The sequence below is a fragment of the Dipodomys spectabilis genome, unplaced genomic scaffold (assembly GCF_019054845.1).
Source record: "Dipodomys spectabilis isolate Male_0828 unplaced genomic scaffold, ASM1905484v1 ptg000002l, whole genome shotgun sequence".
In the NCBI taxonomy this organism is placed as follows: domain Eukaryota; kingdom Metazoa; phylum Chordata; class Mammalia; order Rodentia; family Heteromyidae; genus Dipodomys; species Dipodomys spectabilis.
In genome coordinates this window covers 19,710,458-19,730,670 of record NW_024870679.1, presented here as the reverse complement: position 1 = coordinate 19,730,670, position 20,213 = coordinate 19,710,458, and the positions used below count along the sequence as shown (strand labels likewise).

The 20,213-nt window shown below is 35.5% G+C and overlaps 1 protein-coding gene across 7 annotated transcripts in view; it reads right to left on the bottom strand.

Moving 5' to 3' along the window:
* The window catches only part of Odf2l (outer dense fiber of sperm tails 2 like), a 41,355-nt gene extending 23,333 nt beyond the window's left edge, over positions 1-18,022 (bottom strand). For 3 of the 7 annotated variants that reach the window (XM_042682982.1, XM_042682930.1, XM_042682973.1), the window contains exons 1-8: positions 15,474-16,395; positions 13,888-14,087; positions 12,219-12,333; positions 9,094-9,226; positions 8,419-8,541; positions 4,869-4,931; positions 4,641-4,712; positions 3,987-4,103 (exon numbers count right to left, since the gene is read on the bottom strand). In XM_042682982.1, coding sequence (XP_042538916.1) covers positions 3,987-4,103; positions 4,641-4,712; positions 4,869-4,931; positions 8,419-8,541; positions 9,094-9,226; positions 12,219-12,295 — 585 coding nt within the window. In that variant the 5' untranslated portion in view covers positions 12,296-12,333; positions 13,888-14,087; positions 15,474-16,395. Of the gene's footprint in view, positions 1-3,986; positions 4,104-4,640; positions 4,713-4,868; positions 4,932-8,418; positions 8,542-9,093; positions 9,227-12,218; positions 12,334-13,887; positions 15,177-15,473; positions 16,396-17,823 lie in introns of those variants that run through there. The other 4 variants (XM_042682940.1, XM_042682949.1, XM_042682966.1 and 1 more) reach the window with 4 other exon arrangements.
* Between the last annotated feature and the right edge of the window lie 2,191 nt (positions 18,023-20,213).

Sequence of the window (20,213 nt, the reverse complement as noted above, 5' to 3'; positions counted from 1 at the left end):
AATAGGAAGTTACATTTTTAAGTGTTGCTTTTACCCAATGAATATAAATTATGAAAATAAAGGTTGATTCTAAGATCACACATTTAGATAAATTAACAATATGAGCCATAATATAAAGGTAAAAAGATGTTTCGAGATAGACTTTAATCAAATGAGTTGGATGATATACTAATTATGTCAATCATCATTGGCAGGATGATTTATTTGTCAAATATCTTTGCAGTATGAAAGACTGAATATTAACCTAGGTAGATGGATGATAGGTCTTATGTTTTTATTTCAAGTTATTTTAGACTCTGTATTGAAAGTATTTGAGTATTAGATATCTAAAGATGTAAACATTTGAGATTTTAATGCTTTTACATTTTGAAAACTGTAATGCTTAAAAGAATCTGACACTTTTGGGCATTTACCCGAATTATCACAACAAAGCTACCAGCACAACTATGTTTATTGCAGCATTATTTACCATAACTAAGATATGGAACCAACCCAGATGCCCCTCAGTAGATGAATGGATCAAGAAAATGTGGTATATATACACAATGGAATTCTATGCCTCCATCAGAAAGAATGACATTGCCCCATTTGTTAGGAAATGGAAAGGCTTGGAAAAAAATATATTAAGTGAAGTAAGCCAAGCCCAAAGAAACATAGGTCCAATGGTTTCCCTTATTTGCAATAACTAGTATATGGCTGAGACAAGCAGAAACGGCCAGACAAATTGATGTTAGGCGAAATGAACCCTAAGACAAGGACTCAAATGGTCCCTCCCCCCACGGTATAACCCCAGTTTTCACTGTTTTTGATGTTGGTATAATTTGGGGAGGGGAAGAAAAAAAAACAAATTGTTTAAATAGGGATATAGGTGGACCCATTGCAATAATGAGATGTACAAGACATTATGTCGAAAAACGAACTTTACAACTTTGGTGGGAGGGGGGATTAAAAAAAAGACATATTGTACTCATAAAAAAAAAAGAAAAAGAATCTGAAAAATACCATAGAATTTGGATTTTAGTCGCCAATTCCTTGGGAAGTTATTTTAACAAAAAGTCAAAGGGGTTACATTGCAAGATGAAGCTTTTCTGCTTAATTCTATGATCAACAAAAGCTATGCTTCTTAAACAGTAAAAGTCTGAGATAAGATCTGATCTCTGAAGAGTGATTAGGTAGACTAAATTAGAAGTAGCAAAACATTTTAAAATATCCTTAAGAATAAATTTTATAATTTATTTATAATTATATACAATTTTATAATTCATTTATAATTATGTATATAATTTTATAATAAACTTTATAATAAATACTGCATAAAAACAAGAGTAGAACATTACAACAACATAAAGAGAAAGGCATACCCTGTAATAAATAGTTGTTATTCTTCTAAAGAGCCACAGGGGGTCATCATCATACCATGAGTAGTTGCTACACTTAAACTTCAATCTATTCACACAAGAAGTGTGAAATATAAGGTGGCAATTAGATTCTCTCACTACTTTTTATCAAATCCCTTATCAAATACCATCAGGAAGTATGCTGAGGGCTTGGATGTAACTTGAGTATCCTGAGTTTGATCCCCAGTACAAAAAAAAAAAGAAAAAAAAAGTATGCTGAAACTATCAAATTATTTTTACAGCTTCAAAATAAACAACTGCTCAGTCATTTGCCAAATGACTTTTTCTTACTGTTTACAAGTATATATATGTTGCCTACCATGCAAATAATTATTCTTTCCATCCTCTAAAAGCATTTTAAAATATTCTAACTACTGTATTTCAAAGACTGGGAAAAACTGTTTAAAATATCTTTGGAGTAGTTCTCAAAGAATTACAATATAAATTTTTATTTGTTTGTTTATTAATGGGCTAGGGTTTAAACTCAAGACCTTGCACTAAGCACTCTACCACTTGAGTCATAATCTTAGCTCTTTTTGCTGTTAGTTTATTTTTCAAATAGAATCTACTGTTTTTTGTCTGAGGGCAGACTCTAACCTCAATCCCAACATCTCTGCTTCCCACATAGCTGGGATTGCCAGTGTGTACCATCAACCCAAGTCTGAGTATTTTTGCTTTCAAAAAGAAATGGAGTAAAATTGTTAAAATCTAAAATCAAAACTGTTACCCCTGATTACTTAATGCTTTAAATTCTAAAAGTGCATATGGAAAAAAATAGTAGAAAAATAAGTAAAGCATTTTATCCAATCATTTCTACTTTTGAAAAGCAATTGACCTCAGTATTAGACTATCACAGCAAAATGTCTGGGTTCTTTCTTATGTTCTTTCTCCAAATAGCTGTTAAAATTGCCTTTTAAAAATCATTTTAAAAAGCCAGGCTCAAGTGGCTTATGTCAGAAATCCAAGTTATGTGAGAAGCTGAGATTGAGAAGATTGCAGTTCAGGCCAGCTCAAGCAGAAAAGTCCTCAATATTCCACCTCCATGGAGGGAGCAGGACACAGTAGTTTGCAACTGTGATTCCAGCAATCATAGAAAGCCTAAAGTAGGTGATTACAGTCTAAGTATGAGCTTGGATGGGAAGTCAGACCCTATGGTGGGAGGTTTGGCTCAATGGTAGAGTGTCAGCTTAGTAAACAGACCCTGAGTTCAAATCCCAGCCAAAAAATAAAACACATTCTATATTTCCATATTGCACTTATAAATTGAAGGAACTATATTCTTAAAAATGTTCCCAATTGCTATATGAGGACATTATTTAAACTGTAAGTTAAGCAGTGGTAGATGACTATCAGACAGGTTAGCTCACCACTATTCCCTTTCACTATTCACTATCACTAAGCACTGCTATACCAAACACCTTTCATCTGCAGTGGATTAGCACTCAGCATGCAAAGTATACAGGGAATCTATAGAGGACAGTGCTTCAAAGAACATGGAGCAGAACAAAGGGCAAAGTTTACATCTTCGATATATTTGATTAAGGGCAAATGCTGTCAAAGAAAAAACTAAATTTTAACCTGAGCACAGTGTTAAAATGTGTGCTACAGGTTGTAGATATGTGCTATGATTCAGGAGGATAAACAAGCAAAAATCTAATAGAAGGCCTCATGCTTAAGAGGCTCTCAGTCTGTGCATTGCCATGAAAGTAGAAATATTGCTTCTTTTCCTTTGGCAAAACACTGGATCCAGTTAGGTTTCAATACATGGCAGTCATCTCAAATCCTTAAAGTTGACTTTGACTGCAAAAGCACAATTAAACCAAAAAATTTCCCTTGATTGTCCTGTTGCAAAGGAAATTACTCAATTATTTGAGTATCAAGGCTAGATTAATTTTAAATTTTACTGCCTGTCCATTAGGAATGTGTGAGATTATGTATCTAAAGACACAGAAATGAAATTGAATTAATTTATGCCAGATGGTTGGCAGCAGTTTCAGTGTTTTGTGATATTTTTTATTTCTTGCTTTATTTCTTTATTTCTGTTTTCTACTCATTTTGTTTCAGCTTTGTACCAGTCCCGGAGCTTGAACTCAGGGTCTGGATGCTATCCCTGAACTTTTTTGCACAAGGCCGGTACTCTACCACTTCCAGCTTTTTTGGTAGTTAATTGGGATAGAGTCTTGTGGGTTTTCCTGCCCAGGGCTAGCTTCAAATCACAATACTCAGATCCCACTCTACCAAGTAGCTACAAGCACAGGGATAAGCCACCAGCACTCAGCTTTTGCTTTCTAGTTATTATAAATTATTCTCAGGAAACTTAACTGTATCAAGAGAAAGATATTTAAGGTAAATCAATCACTACAAATCCTTCCTAAATTGGTATTAAAAAGAGATATCATTTGATATATTGATCTGAACCTAAATTTTAGGAAGATCTTGAAATTTTCTACTAAGATTTACCTTTAATATAAATTATGTCCTATGGCAGGACTCAAATTCTTTCATAATTACCACATTCCACAATGAAGGAAGGGCTTTACAGTTTTATTAATTTCACTTAAACTATAAAAATGAATAAATATTTAAAACCTTTATGTAGTCTTTTAATTTATCATTTTCTGCTTCCCTTTTATGAATCTGGACCTGTAGTCGATCATGTACTATTTTCACTGACTGAGAAAAGCGGTTTACTTTCAAAGCATTAGCCTGTAAAAGAGAAGAAACAATAAAATGTTATTTGTTTTACAATAAAATGTCATTAGTTTTACTCCATTTAGAAACTAAAACAATGATAAAAAGCAAAGTTTACTTTATATAAATTACTGTCCAACTACAAATGCATTTCTTGTACAAGCACATTTTCTCTACTATCTACATTTTACTTAATACTTCCTGATAATTATCTTTGTAAAACTTCCCATCTATCCTCCTATGTACAGCTCTGGACAGGTCTAACATTCTCTTACAAACACCCAAATTCCTTAATCTGTTCCCAAACTGTAAAACAATACAAATTTATGCAGAGTTCCTAATTTGTAATAACTTATGCCAACTGTCCTGACTAAAACCCTTAAATATAGAGAAATCTAATACATCAACATAAAATACACATATAATCTAAACTAACAAAAGCCTTTCCTGCATATATTTCTGAGGATATGGAACCAGGATGGGAAGAAGGAATGAGGGAGTCAATATTAAGAAAATCTGACAAGTTAAGTCCAAAGCTCAAACTTTACTAACCTTTTCATTCTGAAATAAACATGAGAGTTCTTGAATATATGATTCCTTTTCCAGAACCTTCTTCTTAAGATTCTGCAGCAAATATAAGAATTAGAAATTTCACAACTTGAATAATAATGGCTGACACACAAATAATCAGAGAAATAGAGGGGGGTAGAAGAAAGGGAGGGAAAAAGGGAGGGAGGGGAGAAAAGAAAAGAACAGATATAAAGTAAAAGAAAAACTTACAATATTTTCACTTTCATTATCAGTTAGGTTCTTTAACAACATGCTGGGTAAATTATCTCCTGCCTGTGAAGAAAGAAGGTTTTAAATCAATGTACAAAAACTTTATTTTTCTACATTAAAAATAAAAAAAGAAAGTCCATGAGACTCTTATCTCCAACTAACCACCAAAATAGCTAGAAGTAGAACTGTGATTCAAGTATTTCAGTGCTAGCCTTGAACAAAACAGCTTATGGATAGTGCCCAAGCCCTGAATTCAAATTGTAGAAACAGACCACAAAAACAGAAAAACAAAGTAGAACAAATATCATTCAAAAAATTCACATGGACAACTACTACATATAGTACAAATTTCTAGAATAGTTATCAGAAAGTTTAGACTGTATGTTCCAAAATATATTTGCCCATAATTTATACAACTAATTTTCTAAATCCCAAATAATTCATCAGAAATTATAAGCCAACAAAAGAATTATTTTTTCTTTTGTCAGTTGTGGGACTTGAACACTGGGCCTGGGCACTGTCCCTCAGCTCTTCAGATCAAGGCTAGTGTTCTACCACTTGAGCCACAGCGCCACTTCTGGTTTTCTCGTGGTTAATTGCAGATAAGAGTCTCACGTACTTTCCTGCCTGTTCTGGCTTTGAACTGTGATCCTTAGATCTCAGCCTCCTTAGTAGCAAGGATTACAGGCATGAGTCACCAGCACCCAGCAGCAGTTTTGGTTTTTTTTTTTAATCACACAAAAAAATTAATTTACAAAATGGGTTCAATGCAGTGCTATTTATGATTAAGCAAAATTATAAATTCCAACATTGATGGACAGGCTCCTGCTTGAGCATATGAAAAAGCTATGCATTCTTTTCATACAAAAGTGTATTTACATGTACATATAAAACTATTTTAAAATGGATAATAGGTCTAAGTGAATTCACCTAAAAAAAAAAAAGACATACAAACAGCCAACAAGTACATGAAAAAAATGCTCAACATCTCATCATTCAGACCATAATGAGTATTGCTTCACTCCAGTAAAAATAGCTATTATCAAAAAATAAAAATATAACAAGGTGTTAGGCAAGAATATGGGAAAAAAGAGGAAATTCTTTCATAGTAAGAATGTAAATTAGTACAACAATTAGCAAAGACAGTGAGGAGTTAGGTTCCTTAAAAAATCAGATTTTATGCTGGAAATGAACTATACAACTTAGGGGATAGGAAGGCTAGGAGAAAACGAGGGAAGGGGTGACACTGTTCAAAAAGAAATGTAGCTGTGAGTTTGGCTTAGTGGTAGAGTGCTTGCCTAGCATGCATGAAACCCTCAGTTAGATTCCTCAGAACGACATACACAGAAAAAGCAAGAATTGCCACTGTGGCTCAAGTGGTAGAGTGCTAGCTTTGAGCAAAAGAAGATTGAAAACAGTACCCAGGCCCTGAGTTCAAGCCCCAGGACTAGCAAAAAAAAAAAAAAGAAAGAAAGAAAGAAAACAAGAAATATACTCATTACCTGACTTATATAACTGTAACCACTCTGCAATTTTTTTGAAGTATCAGGGAGCAGTAACAACAACAACGACAAAACTCAGACTACCACGTAATCCAGCAATCCTACTCATAGGTATATATCCAAAGAAAGTGAAATCAGTATGCCAAAGAGATACCTGCCATGTTAAATTAAGTGCAGCACAATTCACAATAGCCAGGAAATGGAAACCACGTAACTGTTCATCAACTAATGAATGGATAAAGACAATGTGAACATATATATAAAGGAATCCTGTTTAGCTATTAAAAATATATGAGACTTTCATTCACCACAGCATAAATGGCAATAGAGATACATACTTCACTAGAATAGGCCAGGCTTAGAAACAAATACATGACCTCATTCATATATAAAATATAAAAGTTGATTTCCTAGAAGTTGAGTGTAGAATGGTGGTTACCAGAGGCTGGGGGGGAGAGTAATAGGGAGGGAGGATAGGTAAAGACTACCCAACGGGTATTAAGTTTTAGTTGGAATAAGTAATTCTGGTATGCTATTGTAGTAACTGGTATGACTATAGATAATAATGTAGTATATACAATTCAAAAAGGCAGAAGATAAAACTTTTAAGTTTCATCACGGAAAGACAATAGATATTTGAGGAGCTATGTTTAAGTATTTTATGTATTTTTATCAGCCATCAAAGCACTAGAATGTATCAACATGTAAAATGTCTTTTATGAACTAACTTTTTTAATTTAAAAATACATGTATGTGAATTGGATAGAGTGGCCCAAGTCTATAATCCTAACTACTTAAGAGGCAGAGATTGGAGGATTGCAGTTTGAAGCTAACCTATGCATAACAGTTTGAAAAACTATCATTTCAATCACTGAATGGGAAATGTACAATATGTCTGTTAACCCAGCCATGAGAAAAGCCCAGAATGGGTGCAGTGCATGCATTAGTGATCGGTGACACAGGGAATCACAGCCCAGCCAACCTGAACTTTTTGTTGTTGTTGTTCGGTTGTGGGGCTTGAACTCAGCCTCAGCGCTGTCCCTGAGCTCTTCAGCTCAAGGCGAGTGCTCTACCTCTTGAGCCACAACACCACTTCTGGTTTTCTGATGGTTAATTGGAGGTAAGAGTCTCATGGATTTTCCTGCCTGGGTTGGCTTTGAACCATGATCCTCAGATCTCAACCTTCTAAGTAGCTAGGATTACAGGCATGAGCCACCAGCACCCAGCTCAACTTGGACTTTTTATAAAGAAACACTCTACCTAGAAAATAAGCAATGGAAAAAGGGGCTGAAGGCATAGCTCAAGTGTTAAAGCATCTGCCTAGCAAACATGGGGGAAGGGTCCTAAATTCAATCATCAGGGCTGGGTTCAATCACCAACACCTCCAAAAAGAGAAACAACAAAATTATGCATGTATAAGTTTAGTATACATAGAGTTAAAGCTCTAAAAGTGTTTATTTTATTGTAACCAGCTAATCAGCTACATGAAATACAACAAATTATGAAAACTGAAATATATTTTAATTGGATAGGATATAGTTTAATGTATTTTGTTGGACAGGAAATGAAAATACATTTTCTATAAAAACATGTTTGTTTTATGTAAAGCTATTTGTCAAACATTAAAAGTAAGAGAAAGCCCGGCACTGGTAGCTCACTGGTGCCTACTGGTGGCCTATAATCCTAGCTACTCAGGAGACTGAGATCTGAGGACTGCAGTTCAAAGCTAACCTGGGTAGGAAAGTCCAAGAGACTCTTATCTCGAATAAAACACCAGAAAACTGGAAGTATCATGTGACTCAAGTGGTAAAGCACTAGCCTTGAGCTGAAGATCTGAGGGACAGTGCCCAGGCCCAGAATTTAAGCCCCATGACCAAACAAAAAAACAAAAAAAAAGTAAAAGTATAATGATTAACATTTCTAACAAAAATTCAAAGAATTATTTCCACTTCAAATACACAAATATTTAATTTTTTATGGATAGAAAAATCAAGTTTCTTTCAAGTGAGAAACTTAGTATTAAATGAGTATATAGGGTCAAGTCTTACTTGTTTGTAGTCTGTCTTTCTAAAATGTTCTAAGGCCAGTTGTACACGTTTAAAAGTATCTAATTCTTTTGTTAATATTTTCTTCTGTTCAGAAATCTTCAAACTGGATGTAGAAAGGTTAGGCTGATAAAATATAAGAACATATTTTAATACATAGCATTAAGTAAAACATTCTAAAATATAGTAGTATCAAATAATAGTTTGTCTAGTAACTAAGTCATTCTTTTGCATAAAGTAATAGTAAATATTCCAACTTTATTAATAGTAGGTAGGATCTGTTGCATGATCAATAAAATAATAACTAAGACCTACATTCTAAACACAGTTCAGTATTTATTCTAAGGATTATAGAATATAATTTATTTTGGTCCTTAACTCAAACTTGTATGGTATGTTTTAAAATTATTCCAAATAATACGATTGACTTTAATTCCACCCAGAAAGTTTTATTCTAAGATTATTCTTAAGTTCAAGACCAAGTAAGTCAATCACTAAAATATGTTTCCTTTATGGAAAGAATTACAGTTATTGATACAGGAATAAAGAACATTATAAATACCACTTGGGTATTAAATTGTCACATATGAACACACTTACTTAGAATGAGACCTCAGTTAATGCTTTTATAACTATGGTAGTTTTACATTTTTAAATGTTTGTAAATCAAATACTCACATTGTCTATACAGATTCCTTCAACGGTGTTCTTAAATAATGGCAAAAGTAATTCTACAGAACAGGCTGCCAGCTCAGCTTCCTTAAGTGTTGCCTTCAATCCAGTCTTTTCATTTAAGAAGTCTTGATTCAGGCTGATTACAAGTGAAAAAAAAATCCAAGTTAAATCAATCATAAAAAATGAGTTACATTTTTATATAAATATACCACAAATTAACTATTATAGATCAATCAATTGCTCTGCAAAATATGCTAAGAAATTGTCACTGAAAATGTGGGCATTTTTCCTAGATGTGTGTATTTCATCCATACACAGAATAGTTTTTCTATACAGTTTCTATATACAATTTCTATGCAGTTTTTCTATATAGTTTCTACACACAGAATAACTTTTATTAAAACAAAAAGATAGCTGGGTACCAATGGCTTACACCTATAATCCCAGCTACTCAGAAGACTGAAATCTGAGGATCATGGTTCAAAGCCAACCCAGGGGGGAAATTCCATGAGACTCTTATCTCCAATTAACCACCAGAAAACCAGGAGTGGTACTGTGGCTCAAGTGACAGAGTGCTTGCCTTGAACCCAAGAGCTCAGGGACAGCACTGAGAACCATAGTTCAAGCCCCATGACCAAAAAAAAGAAAAAAGAAAAAAAGGCTAATATAAATATTTTGATTTGTAAAATGAATCTGTTAATGTATAGATCTTTTTTCCTTTCCTTCATTCACTTACTACTTATTTAAAAGATATGCCTTTCTAAACCATGAAAACATTCTCAAAACAAATGCAACACCAAAGCTAAAGCAATCCTCCAGGTATCTAAAATCCTTCACATTCAGTTTCAGAACGTATCTATTATCATTTTAAAAGTCGAAACTATAGTCTTCTTACTTATGTTCAGCTGGATACTACCATCTCAATCCTCATGAGCCACAAGGAAGTCTTGACCTGTCCCTATCAGCACATACCCAAAATTATAGAACGATCTGACAAAACTTTTAACTCAGAAACAAGGTTTTAACATTTACTTAACTTCTGGGAATAGCAGATGTTAGAGAAGAATTGAGTGAGATGTTGAAGTAGGAAAGTTTATCAATATCCCAAAATCATTTGAAAGGTTTGGAGCATGTGCTGATAAAATACTTGTCAATCCTGCCCCCAGTTTGACAAGGATTTAATTTAAAATGTTCCTGTGAAAGGTTTAGCCCCAAATTATCTGAAATTTTGGTTGGAAGCTATTTGTTTTCTTTACAACATTTTATATCAACAGTAATAATTGATGTAATCTTCCCAGCTATGTCATGTAGATTTTGTTCTTAAGCATCACTAGGTTAAAGCAAAGGGCAGAGAAAACTAAGACAAAAAACTGTCCATCAATAAACCAATGGACAGCCAGGTACACACTTGATAGCCTAAACACTCAGGAGGAGGAGATCTGAGGCTCACTGTTCAAAGCAGGTGAGTTAAGAAAGTCCATGAGACTCATACCTCCAATTAACCAGCAAAAAAATAGAAGTACAATTGTAATTCAAGGGACAGAGTGACAGCCTTGAACAATAAAGAGAAGGGACAGTGCCCAAGCCCTGAATTCAAACACCAATACCAGCAACAAAAAAAGAAAAAAGAAAAAAAACAGTAGACAGAAAGTCAGGAATTACTACAAATAAAACATTTCATTCATAACAAGTAAACTAGCTGGACTATATTATCAATAATGACATGATTGGTATTTAAAGATTACTATTTAGTGGAATAATGATTCATATACATGAGTGTATTTCTCATTTTAAAAAAGTAAAATACACCAAAGTTGTAAAGTTCGTTTTCGACATACGACTTGTACGTCTCATTGTTGTAATGGGTCAACTTTGGTGAGGGGGGGGGGAGGGAGGACGGTTGGGTGGGGGGGTGGGAGGGCGGGGAGGATGGTATGGGAAGGGGAAACAAAGGAGGAGGCTACAATGCTTGATAAGAAATGTACTCATTATCTTGCCCATGTAATTATAACCCCTCTGTACAGTATTTTCACAATAAAAAAAACTTAAAAAAATATAAGAAATATTTGCTATACAGCAATATCCCAAAGGACAGTATATTAGTATTCATCAGCTATACTTCTTTTTTTGGGGGGGGTCTGGTCGTGGGGCCTGAATTCTGGGCCTGGGTGCTGTCCTCAGCTCTTCAGCTCAAGGCTAGCGCTCTACCACTTGAGCCACAGCGCCACTTCCAACTTTTTTCTTTTTGCTTATGTGGTGCTGAGGAATCAAACCCAGGGCCTCAGGCATGCAAGGCAAGCGCTCTACCACCAAGCCACCTTCCCAGCCCCATCAGCTATACATCTAATACCCATATTTTTTCTAGCTGTTTTTCCTTTATTGTAAGGTAATGTACAGAGGGGTTACAGTTACATAAGTAAGGAAGTGAGTACATTTCTTGTTTAACTTGTTATTTTTTGAATATTTTATTATCTTTATGTAGTTAGACAAAGGTGTTGCCATTCACTGAAGCAGTCTATGAACACAGTGCATCTTGATCAATATCACCCCTTTCAACATTCTCACCCACCCCTCCCAACCCACCACTTCTCTTACTTTTAGGGCATGTATTAATTTTTTTGTCAGTTAGCAAAACAGTTTATGTGTACAATGCACCTTGACCTGTGTCATCACTTCAACATCTTTACCCCCTTCAACCTACCCCATCCCTTACAGTTCTCAATTTTATGGTGTATATACAATGAATACTTCCTTACATTGTTACATTATCTGAGTTAAAAAGATTTACTTTATAAATTCTTAAACAGGCTTTACCATTCCATCATTAAGATACACAAGTACAACGACAACAAGGTGGCTTATACCTGTTATTTCTAGCACTCATTGGTAAAGGCAGGGTTATCTCAAGTTGGAGGCTAGCCTGAGCTATGGAATAAAGAGACTTAGTCTGAAAAACCTGAAAAAACTAAATTCTGCAAAATTAATATATTTGTAGTTGGATTAAATAAATATATTTTAAAGATAATTGCTAAATTTGTAAAAGATACTTTGAAAGAATACATATTATGGACAAAACATAACATACTAAAATCAGAAAACTAGACTTCCCCAAATAATGATGACAATACCTGCTGATATGTCCATCACTGGCATAAAATTGCAAATGCTCTTTGGAATGACTACCATCATTGGTAAATGTCTCCATAAATTCAGTAAATAGATTCAGTAACTTCTCCACAGAAACTGAAATTTAGGAAAAATTTTAGTTATTAAACATCATTTCAGTAGACCTTTTTTCCTCTCATTACCCTATGATATAACATAAAGACTCAAATTTTGATGTAAAAGCACATTTCAAAGATCAAAATTTTAACTACTACTCACTGTTACACTAAAAATAGACCAAAATTTCATAGCACACTGATCAATTGCCAATTTCCATATACTGTTTCCAAAAGGCTTGTTAGTCTCTACATAATTATGAAAATAGAAATCTTTATTAGTCTATTTCTTGAAGTATTATACTTTTAGTACTGTATCTCATCCAATTGAGAAAAAAAACACACAAACAGAATTAACAAAGATACTCAGATTACATGCTCATTCAGTAAGAAACATGGTATTCATGCCTAGAACTGTACAAATTAAACATACTTTTAAATGCATTTGATACGTGCTACAAAGAAGACAGGTTATCCTTTTGAAATTAGCCTTTTCCAAACTAAATTGATTCATCCCTATTCCTGGATAGTCTTTCTTTGGGAATAATAAAAATAGATAAATGACGTCCAAACTTTAAGAAAGAATCTGTTTTCTTTCAAACATAAAGATGTCTTCTTAAATGTGAATGTCTATAAATTTCTTCGACCCTGTTCCAATTTAGTAGTGAGTTTGACCTTTATCAACTACCAAGGCTATATTTTCACAATGTATTTTCCTGACTTAATTTTATGCTCAAACAAAATCACAGATTATATTCAAGAATTTTTTTGCATTGTTTTCAAATAATCATGATCTCAAGGATACTCAGTGAAGGAATACAAAGGTGCAATGCTTATGTACTTCTGATCATATGAAATAATATTTATCAAAATAAACTCAAAGAAATGGTAATGAGGCTTTATTCGTTGTTGCTGTTTTTGTTTTTGTCTCCTTTATCCATCTTTGGGAAGCCAAGAGGGGCGGTGCACAGAAATGGAGGGACAAAGGGTGAACAAATGCTACAGTGGTACACTATGTTGAAAATGAACTATACAACTTGTGGGTGGGATGGGAAACAGAGACCAAGAGGGAAGGAGTGACATTGTACAAAAAGAAATACACTCATTTCCTGACTTATGTAACTGTAACCCCTCTGTACCTCAACTTTAGAAAAACAAAACTTAAAAATAAAAATAAAATTTTTTAATATTTTAAGTAGAATATGAAGTTGCAGGTTTAAAATTATTCAAATTTAATTAGCAATTCAAAAACTTCTCAAATTGTAAAAATGTATTAATTTTGTGTGAATATTGTGTAGGCTGCAGAGACAAATGTTTAGGATATAAGTCAATGAATATCCTCATGTTTTTTAAATGCCAGAAGCTGAAATCCAAATGGAACTGCTAACTATCATATAGCTTAAGTTGATCCTCTTGGCTGCAGAAAACATGAAGCATCACAAGGGCAATATGATACTTTGGGCTATTTATAGTCTAGAGGAATTTAAAATATTTGCACATACACAAATCAAGTAAGTCAGAGCAAATTTATTTATATGCAATAGCTACGGCCTCTTAGAAAGGAACTGTTTTTTACCTTTAAATTATGTTTCTGTAGATTGGAAATTGCAAGATTTTTTTTAAATGCTACTGGAGTTTGAATTTTGGTCCTCCTGTTGGTGCTCTACTTCTTGAGAGATGTTTCTAACTCTGTTTTCTGCTGGTTATTTCAGAGATGAAGAAGCACAAACTCTTGTCAAGGCTGACTCTTAGTGTCATCTTACGGATCTCAGCATCCTGAATAGCAAAGAAGAATGAACTACTGACATTTGGCAAAAAAAGGAATGTCTTATTTATAATTGAATGCTAAACACTAAGAGCTTAATTAGATTAAACAATAATCAGAGGAGAGAATCTAGAGTTTATAGCCCTCAGTAAATATGATTAATAGACTGCATTCTTTCTTATTCATACTTTGTTTCATCATTTTAGGATTAAAAGAAAATTGTTCCTATATCATAAAACCTTAAAACAGCCTAAGAATATAAGAAGCTTCAGTTTACATAACATATTTTGCAGGCTGAGATCTGGTTTAGTATCATTATTTTAAATAAGTTCTTACTTGGCTTTGGGAGCTAATGGCAGCCATATACACAACTATTTTAAAAGGTTTATCACAAGATAAAATTTTAAGACCAAAATTTTTTTCTTCATCTATAGTTGTGATTATCTTAAAGAATAAGCAAACACAGTTAAGTCATTGGGAAAATAACAGAGATCTAAAAATGATATCTAGCCCAACATTCTATAAAGCTTTCATTACAGAGCTTTTAAAGTACAGTGAATGAAATATGTAAGTCTCAGATACTTCCACAGAAAGTATCAGTAACTATATTCTCAAGGACAAAGATTACTTAGATACTATGCCTGATCTTAGCCAAAAAGCTGAGAAATGACAAGGAGAAAAAAATATTCAGAGGCTCAATGGCACATCACTAATTCTGTGTTGTTATAATTCTATAGACAAACATATATGTATACTAAACAAAAATATATTTTCTGTAGTATATATACTTTGCTTATAATTGCAACACTCCAGGAGCCTGAGGCAAGAGAATTGCAAATCCTAGGCCACACAGGCTACACAGCAAGACTGTGTCTCAAAAACAAAAAACAAAAACCTACCTTTGCAAAACATATTATCATTTTAATTGACAAATGTATATTTTTATGAAGCAGATGTTTTGCAATAAAATGTTTTAATTATGTGGAATACACTGCCAATTGACAAAAGTATTGTGCTTCTGTAGAACTTGTTTATGAAACAAAGATGTCTATTCTGCAAACTTATGTAATAACCAAATCCTTAAAGATTACTAATTTTTTTTTTTTAAGTCTTTAAAAGTCTGGGCGATGGTGACTCACACCTTTAATCCTAGCTACTCAGGATGCTGAGATCTGAGGACAGCAAAGTCCGTGAGACTCTTTATCTCCAATTAACCACCAGAAAACCAGAAGTGGTACCTTGACTCAAGTGGCAGAGTGCTCGCCTTGAGCTGAAGAGCTCAAGGACAGCGCCCAGGCCCAGAGTTCAAGCCCTATGACTGAGGCCCACACCCTCCCAAAAAATGTCTTTGAGAAATTATTTGAAGAAATTAGTATCCTATGTAAGAATAACATTACCAAAAATGCATATATTTAAATCTTTTCCCAGAAGTGTTCATGGAGTATGCTGATGTAGCTACATTCATTCAGCCATTTTTGGTCATTGTGGCCAACATGTGTTTGACAGATAGCTGTTCAAGGACAATGATACTGCAATGGTCAGAGAAAAAGAAAATCTAATGATGACCTCTTAGCCTCTCAATCACTGTTACGTAAACAGACCAACATCATACAAATACAACTAATTTCTCTGGAGGAAAAAAAGGTATGAATCCTTCAGACTTTTGTTTCCCCTAACATTGATTTTTGAAAAAGACTTCAAACAAAAGCACACAGTCTCTCTGGGAAAAAAAAAAAAAAAAACCATGAAATACTTTACAAGGATCATAAAGTTGTTGGAATGCTGCTTTTGTTTTCTCCCTCTCCCACTATTCTGCTATCTAGTCAAAATGCATGTAAAAGGTAACTATGGTATCGTAACATTTCATAAAAGAAAAGAAAGTATAGGAAACTTGGGAATAGTGGGAGAGGGAAAATGACCAGAGGGTAAAAAAAAATTTTTTTAATGTTCTGAGTAAAAGCTAAATCATGTTCTGAGTAAAAGCAAAAATTGGGAAATAACTTTTTCTGATACAAAAAGATTATTAACTTGAATAACTAGCTATAACGTTCTACAATGAAAAAAAAGGGAATCTTTAAAGGAGCTATAATGAGGGAGTATAGGGGGAACACTAACAGCAAAATGTCTGAACCAATACAGAACATGTACACTTCAAGGCCTAAGGTGGGATTTCCCTTCTCAAAGCTACTGTAGTGAAAACTCCAGCCTATCAAGAACCCTAAATAACTAATTTTCACAATCAAGAGTGTTCATGTTTCTCTGCTCTTATCTAGCTCTTCTCTTTTCTAGCTATTTTCTCTCTTTTCTAGCTCTCTCTTAGCTCTTTTCCCCAGCTCTCTCTCTTTCTCTCTCTCTCCCAGCTCGCTCTCTTTCCCAGGCCTTTCCCCACCATGTGGAGGACCAAGATGGCCTGGTGCCAGCCTGAACGATGAATAAACCTACCCCTTACTTGAAAAAAAAAAAAAAGAGTGTTCATGTTTTAGCTTTTGTTTAAATTTGCTACTAACTCTGTAAGAGCAAATATACCTAACACTTTCTGCTTCGAAAATTACCTAAGACAGTGGCAGCCTCCAAAGGGATCTTAAATAGCTATAAGGATGAACAAACCATGTTTTTATTCAGCAGGACACTGCTGACCTGTAGTGGGCCAATCTGTACAGACCAACTACTCACGAAGACAGTACCAAAGATGTTTAGAATACCATGTAGTCACAAATAAAGTCAATATTCTTTACCAAATAAAAGTTTTCATTCAACTTGATGTCTACTTTTGTCACTTACTTAGCAATTTATATCATCTCACAAAAAGCTTTCTAGAGGTGCTAGTAGCATCTAGTACCTATAGGCAAAGGGAAACAAGGTTTCCTCTTAGAACTGGTTTGCCCAAAATCACAAGAACTGGTGGGGCTGTTTTGAACTAAAAACCATGAGATACTAATATATGAGTGAATATAAAGATCCACACCACACAAAGCAATGTACAAACTTTACTTAATACAGTCAGGTCTTTAATACCACTCACAAATTCCAATTATACTCAAAAGATTAAAATTGTTCTGGTCAAAGAATGAGGAGGATTCAGAGTGAGGTAGGTACAGGGAAAACCTAGCGAGAGAGCTGTGACTTAGACCACTTAAACCCGGTACTTCTCCTTTATCGCATCACAAACGTCTACAGAAAAATAATCAGGAATCCTGGAAGAGGACTTCTTTCCTGGGGACTCCAGTGGCACGTGCCTCACTTTAAATTGCTGCAGGGCTTCTCTGAATCTGGAATTTAATTTGTTAGATGCTTGAAAAAAAAGAAACAAGGGATTAGGCAGTATTATTTCTGAAGCTCAGCCCTCATCTGGGGTTTGCACTGGACAAGCCCACCTCTCGCTAACACAGGCCCCAAAGTCCCAGGGCCAAGTCGACCCGCCGCCTCTTTGGGGTACACCGAGGGTGAACACAAGAAACACGCCACGCCAGGGGGTACAGCCCGGGGGGTCGCCACAACTGTCAATTCCTGGACCCGCCCCAGTCCCAAACCTCCGAGGGTGGCGGCCAAAGCAATCGCTCAGACAGGCAAACGGTTCCCATGGCGCCAGCAGGACCCTGCCCACGCCCCCCACAAGGCCCGCCGCGGCTCGACCCCCGCCGCTGCGTTAGCACGTCACCGTGACGTCAGCCGCCGCGACCCACGAAGGGCCAGGAGTCCTCGGAGGGTGACGTTCCGCGGTGGGTGTGGGAAGGCCGCCCAGTGTACCTGTGATATCCTTCTGGGTTAGCTGGGAGGAAACGGGAAGCGTAGAGTGAGTGAAAGTCTAAGGATGGAGGCAGACGTCGGGAGGCCAGAAGCAGGAGGATTCCTTGAACAGCTTGAGGACCAAGAGTGCCCTTCTAAGGGGTGTTGTAGCATAAACGCCGTGTTGGTAACCGGCGAGCGGCTTCTCTGGCAACCCCTGTCCCGCCCCTTCCGGCGTCCCGCAGCCGGCGTAGTTGATTGGTCCCTGCTCGGGAGAGCGGGCTCCTAGCCTGCTTCTACCGGCGGAAGTCTGGAGGCGGAACCAAGGTGATTTTCTTTTCCCTTCCTCAAGGCTTTGTTTTATTTGAAGGGCAGCACTTGTGCTTAGTTACCGGAAAACGTAACTAAGCTCATCCACCACAGAAAACAAGACTGATTCCAGAAAGGTCTGGAAGTGTTCTCGTTTTGTTTTAAAGGGGAGGTTGGAAAAAGCCAAAGCAATTGAAGGAAACCTTACCTTTAGTGTATGACGTTTATTTTACCTGGGGCTCAGGTGTCTTTTTAGCCTGTGAAGAGAACTGAATTGTGGTGTTGGAAGTGCCTCCAGAAAGCCAGCTCCTGATATCTGTCCTACAGCCATCTGGTATGATTTTTAAATGGAATAAGAGTAGCTTAGAAATTCATTCAGTATTTCTGTGCTCCTGATATGAGTGTGCTTAGAGCAACTATTAACAGCCGCTTAACCATGTATGCTCCCATCTCATATTTGATTTTACTGAAGAGCATCTGCAATTCAATTCAGCGATGCCTTATTTTTTTCCAGCCCTATGATTACCCAGCAAAAGGTCATGAAAGTTAAATTTTTCTAACGAGTAATAATTATGCCCTGTTTACAAAGTGATGGAGATTGAAATTTATCACGGATAGTTTGTGGCCTTCGGCAAGTCAACTAACTTCTCTAAGCCTATTTTCTAAGAAAAGGAAGAGGAGACTGTGGAGTTGGGGGCATCAGTGGCTCAAGCCTGTATTGTAAACCTGTCTACTCAGATCTAAGAAACATGGTTCAAAACCAACACAGGCAGACATATCCAATTAGCTAATAAAAAGCAGTAAATAGAGCCGTGGTTCATGCAGTAGAATGCAAACCTCCAGGAAAAAAAGTTGGGAGACAACACTAGGCCCTGCACTCAAGCCCTCAGTATGGTAACATAAAAAATAAAATAAGATGTATACACAATTCTGGTCTATTCAGTGTTAACCAGGGATTCTAGCTTAAGTTACTAACCTATCATAATGAAAGAAATAACTGTAAGTGGCACTGTGGCTCAAGTGGTAGAGCTCTTGAGGAGCTGAGGGATAGTGCCCTGGCCCAGACAAAATAAATAAATAAAAAAATAACTGTAAAAAGAAGTTCATTCTTAATGTATGCATTATCCTGACCATGTAATTGTAACCCCTCTGTACAGTATGTTCTCAAATAAAATAAAATTAAATTAAAAAAAAAAAGAAAGATAAAAAAAAAAAAGAAGTTCATTCTTTTAATCAATGTGTTCAATTAATTGTATTGCTGTTGTAGTGGGGACATGCATTGAGACCACTTAGTTCACAGTGAAAGTGTAGAAGATTTTTATTGAGCGAAAAGTGCTGCGGTGCCAGGAGTCGAGAACCTTAGAAACGGCCCCTGAGTGCTAGCCCACATTGGCTTTTAAGCATTTTTGGCTGGGGTGGGAAAAGGGGGAGGTTGGGTATTGATTTTAGGCAATAATTGTTACAAGCAATTTGCACCTTAAGTTTAAATTTCCCACCAAGGTTTTGCTAGTGGGAAGCAGGGGAATAGAACAAAGGGTGATGATGGTTCAGCTGGGTTAGGACTGGCATTGTTCAGAAAATAGCAGAAGCAGAGTTACAGTTACTAGCTAAAATAGCTAGTTAGTTGCCATATCCACAGAAAGCACAGTTACATTTATATCTTAAAATCATTCATTATCCATTTTACACAATCCAATTTTATATTCCATCCTTATTTCCTCCACCATATCACTATCAGATGTAATCATAAAGCAATCATAACATCTAAAAGATTTCCTGTAAACATATAGTCTCAAATTTACAATTTTAACTGAATTGTCCAAGTAGACTAAGTGGCATCCCAATCTATATCTAATCTGTCCCTAAAACCAGATGCAATAGTGAGTTTTGTGACAGGAAAATGAGAGAAACCATTCCAGCCCATCACAAAACCCTAATCTTCTAAGTATTAGAAGGTGGACAGTGGATCATGTAGGGAAAGAAAAAAAAAGTCTAAGGATTTCTACTTCATGGAAATAAAAGAAATATTTTATTTCATGGAGTTGAAATATTCTGTAAATAGTTACATATTTGTTCTATGAAGAGCTAAAGGTTTTGAGGGT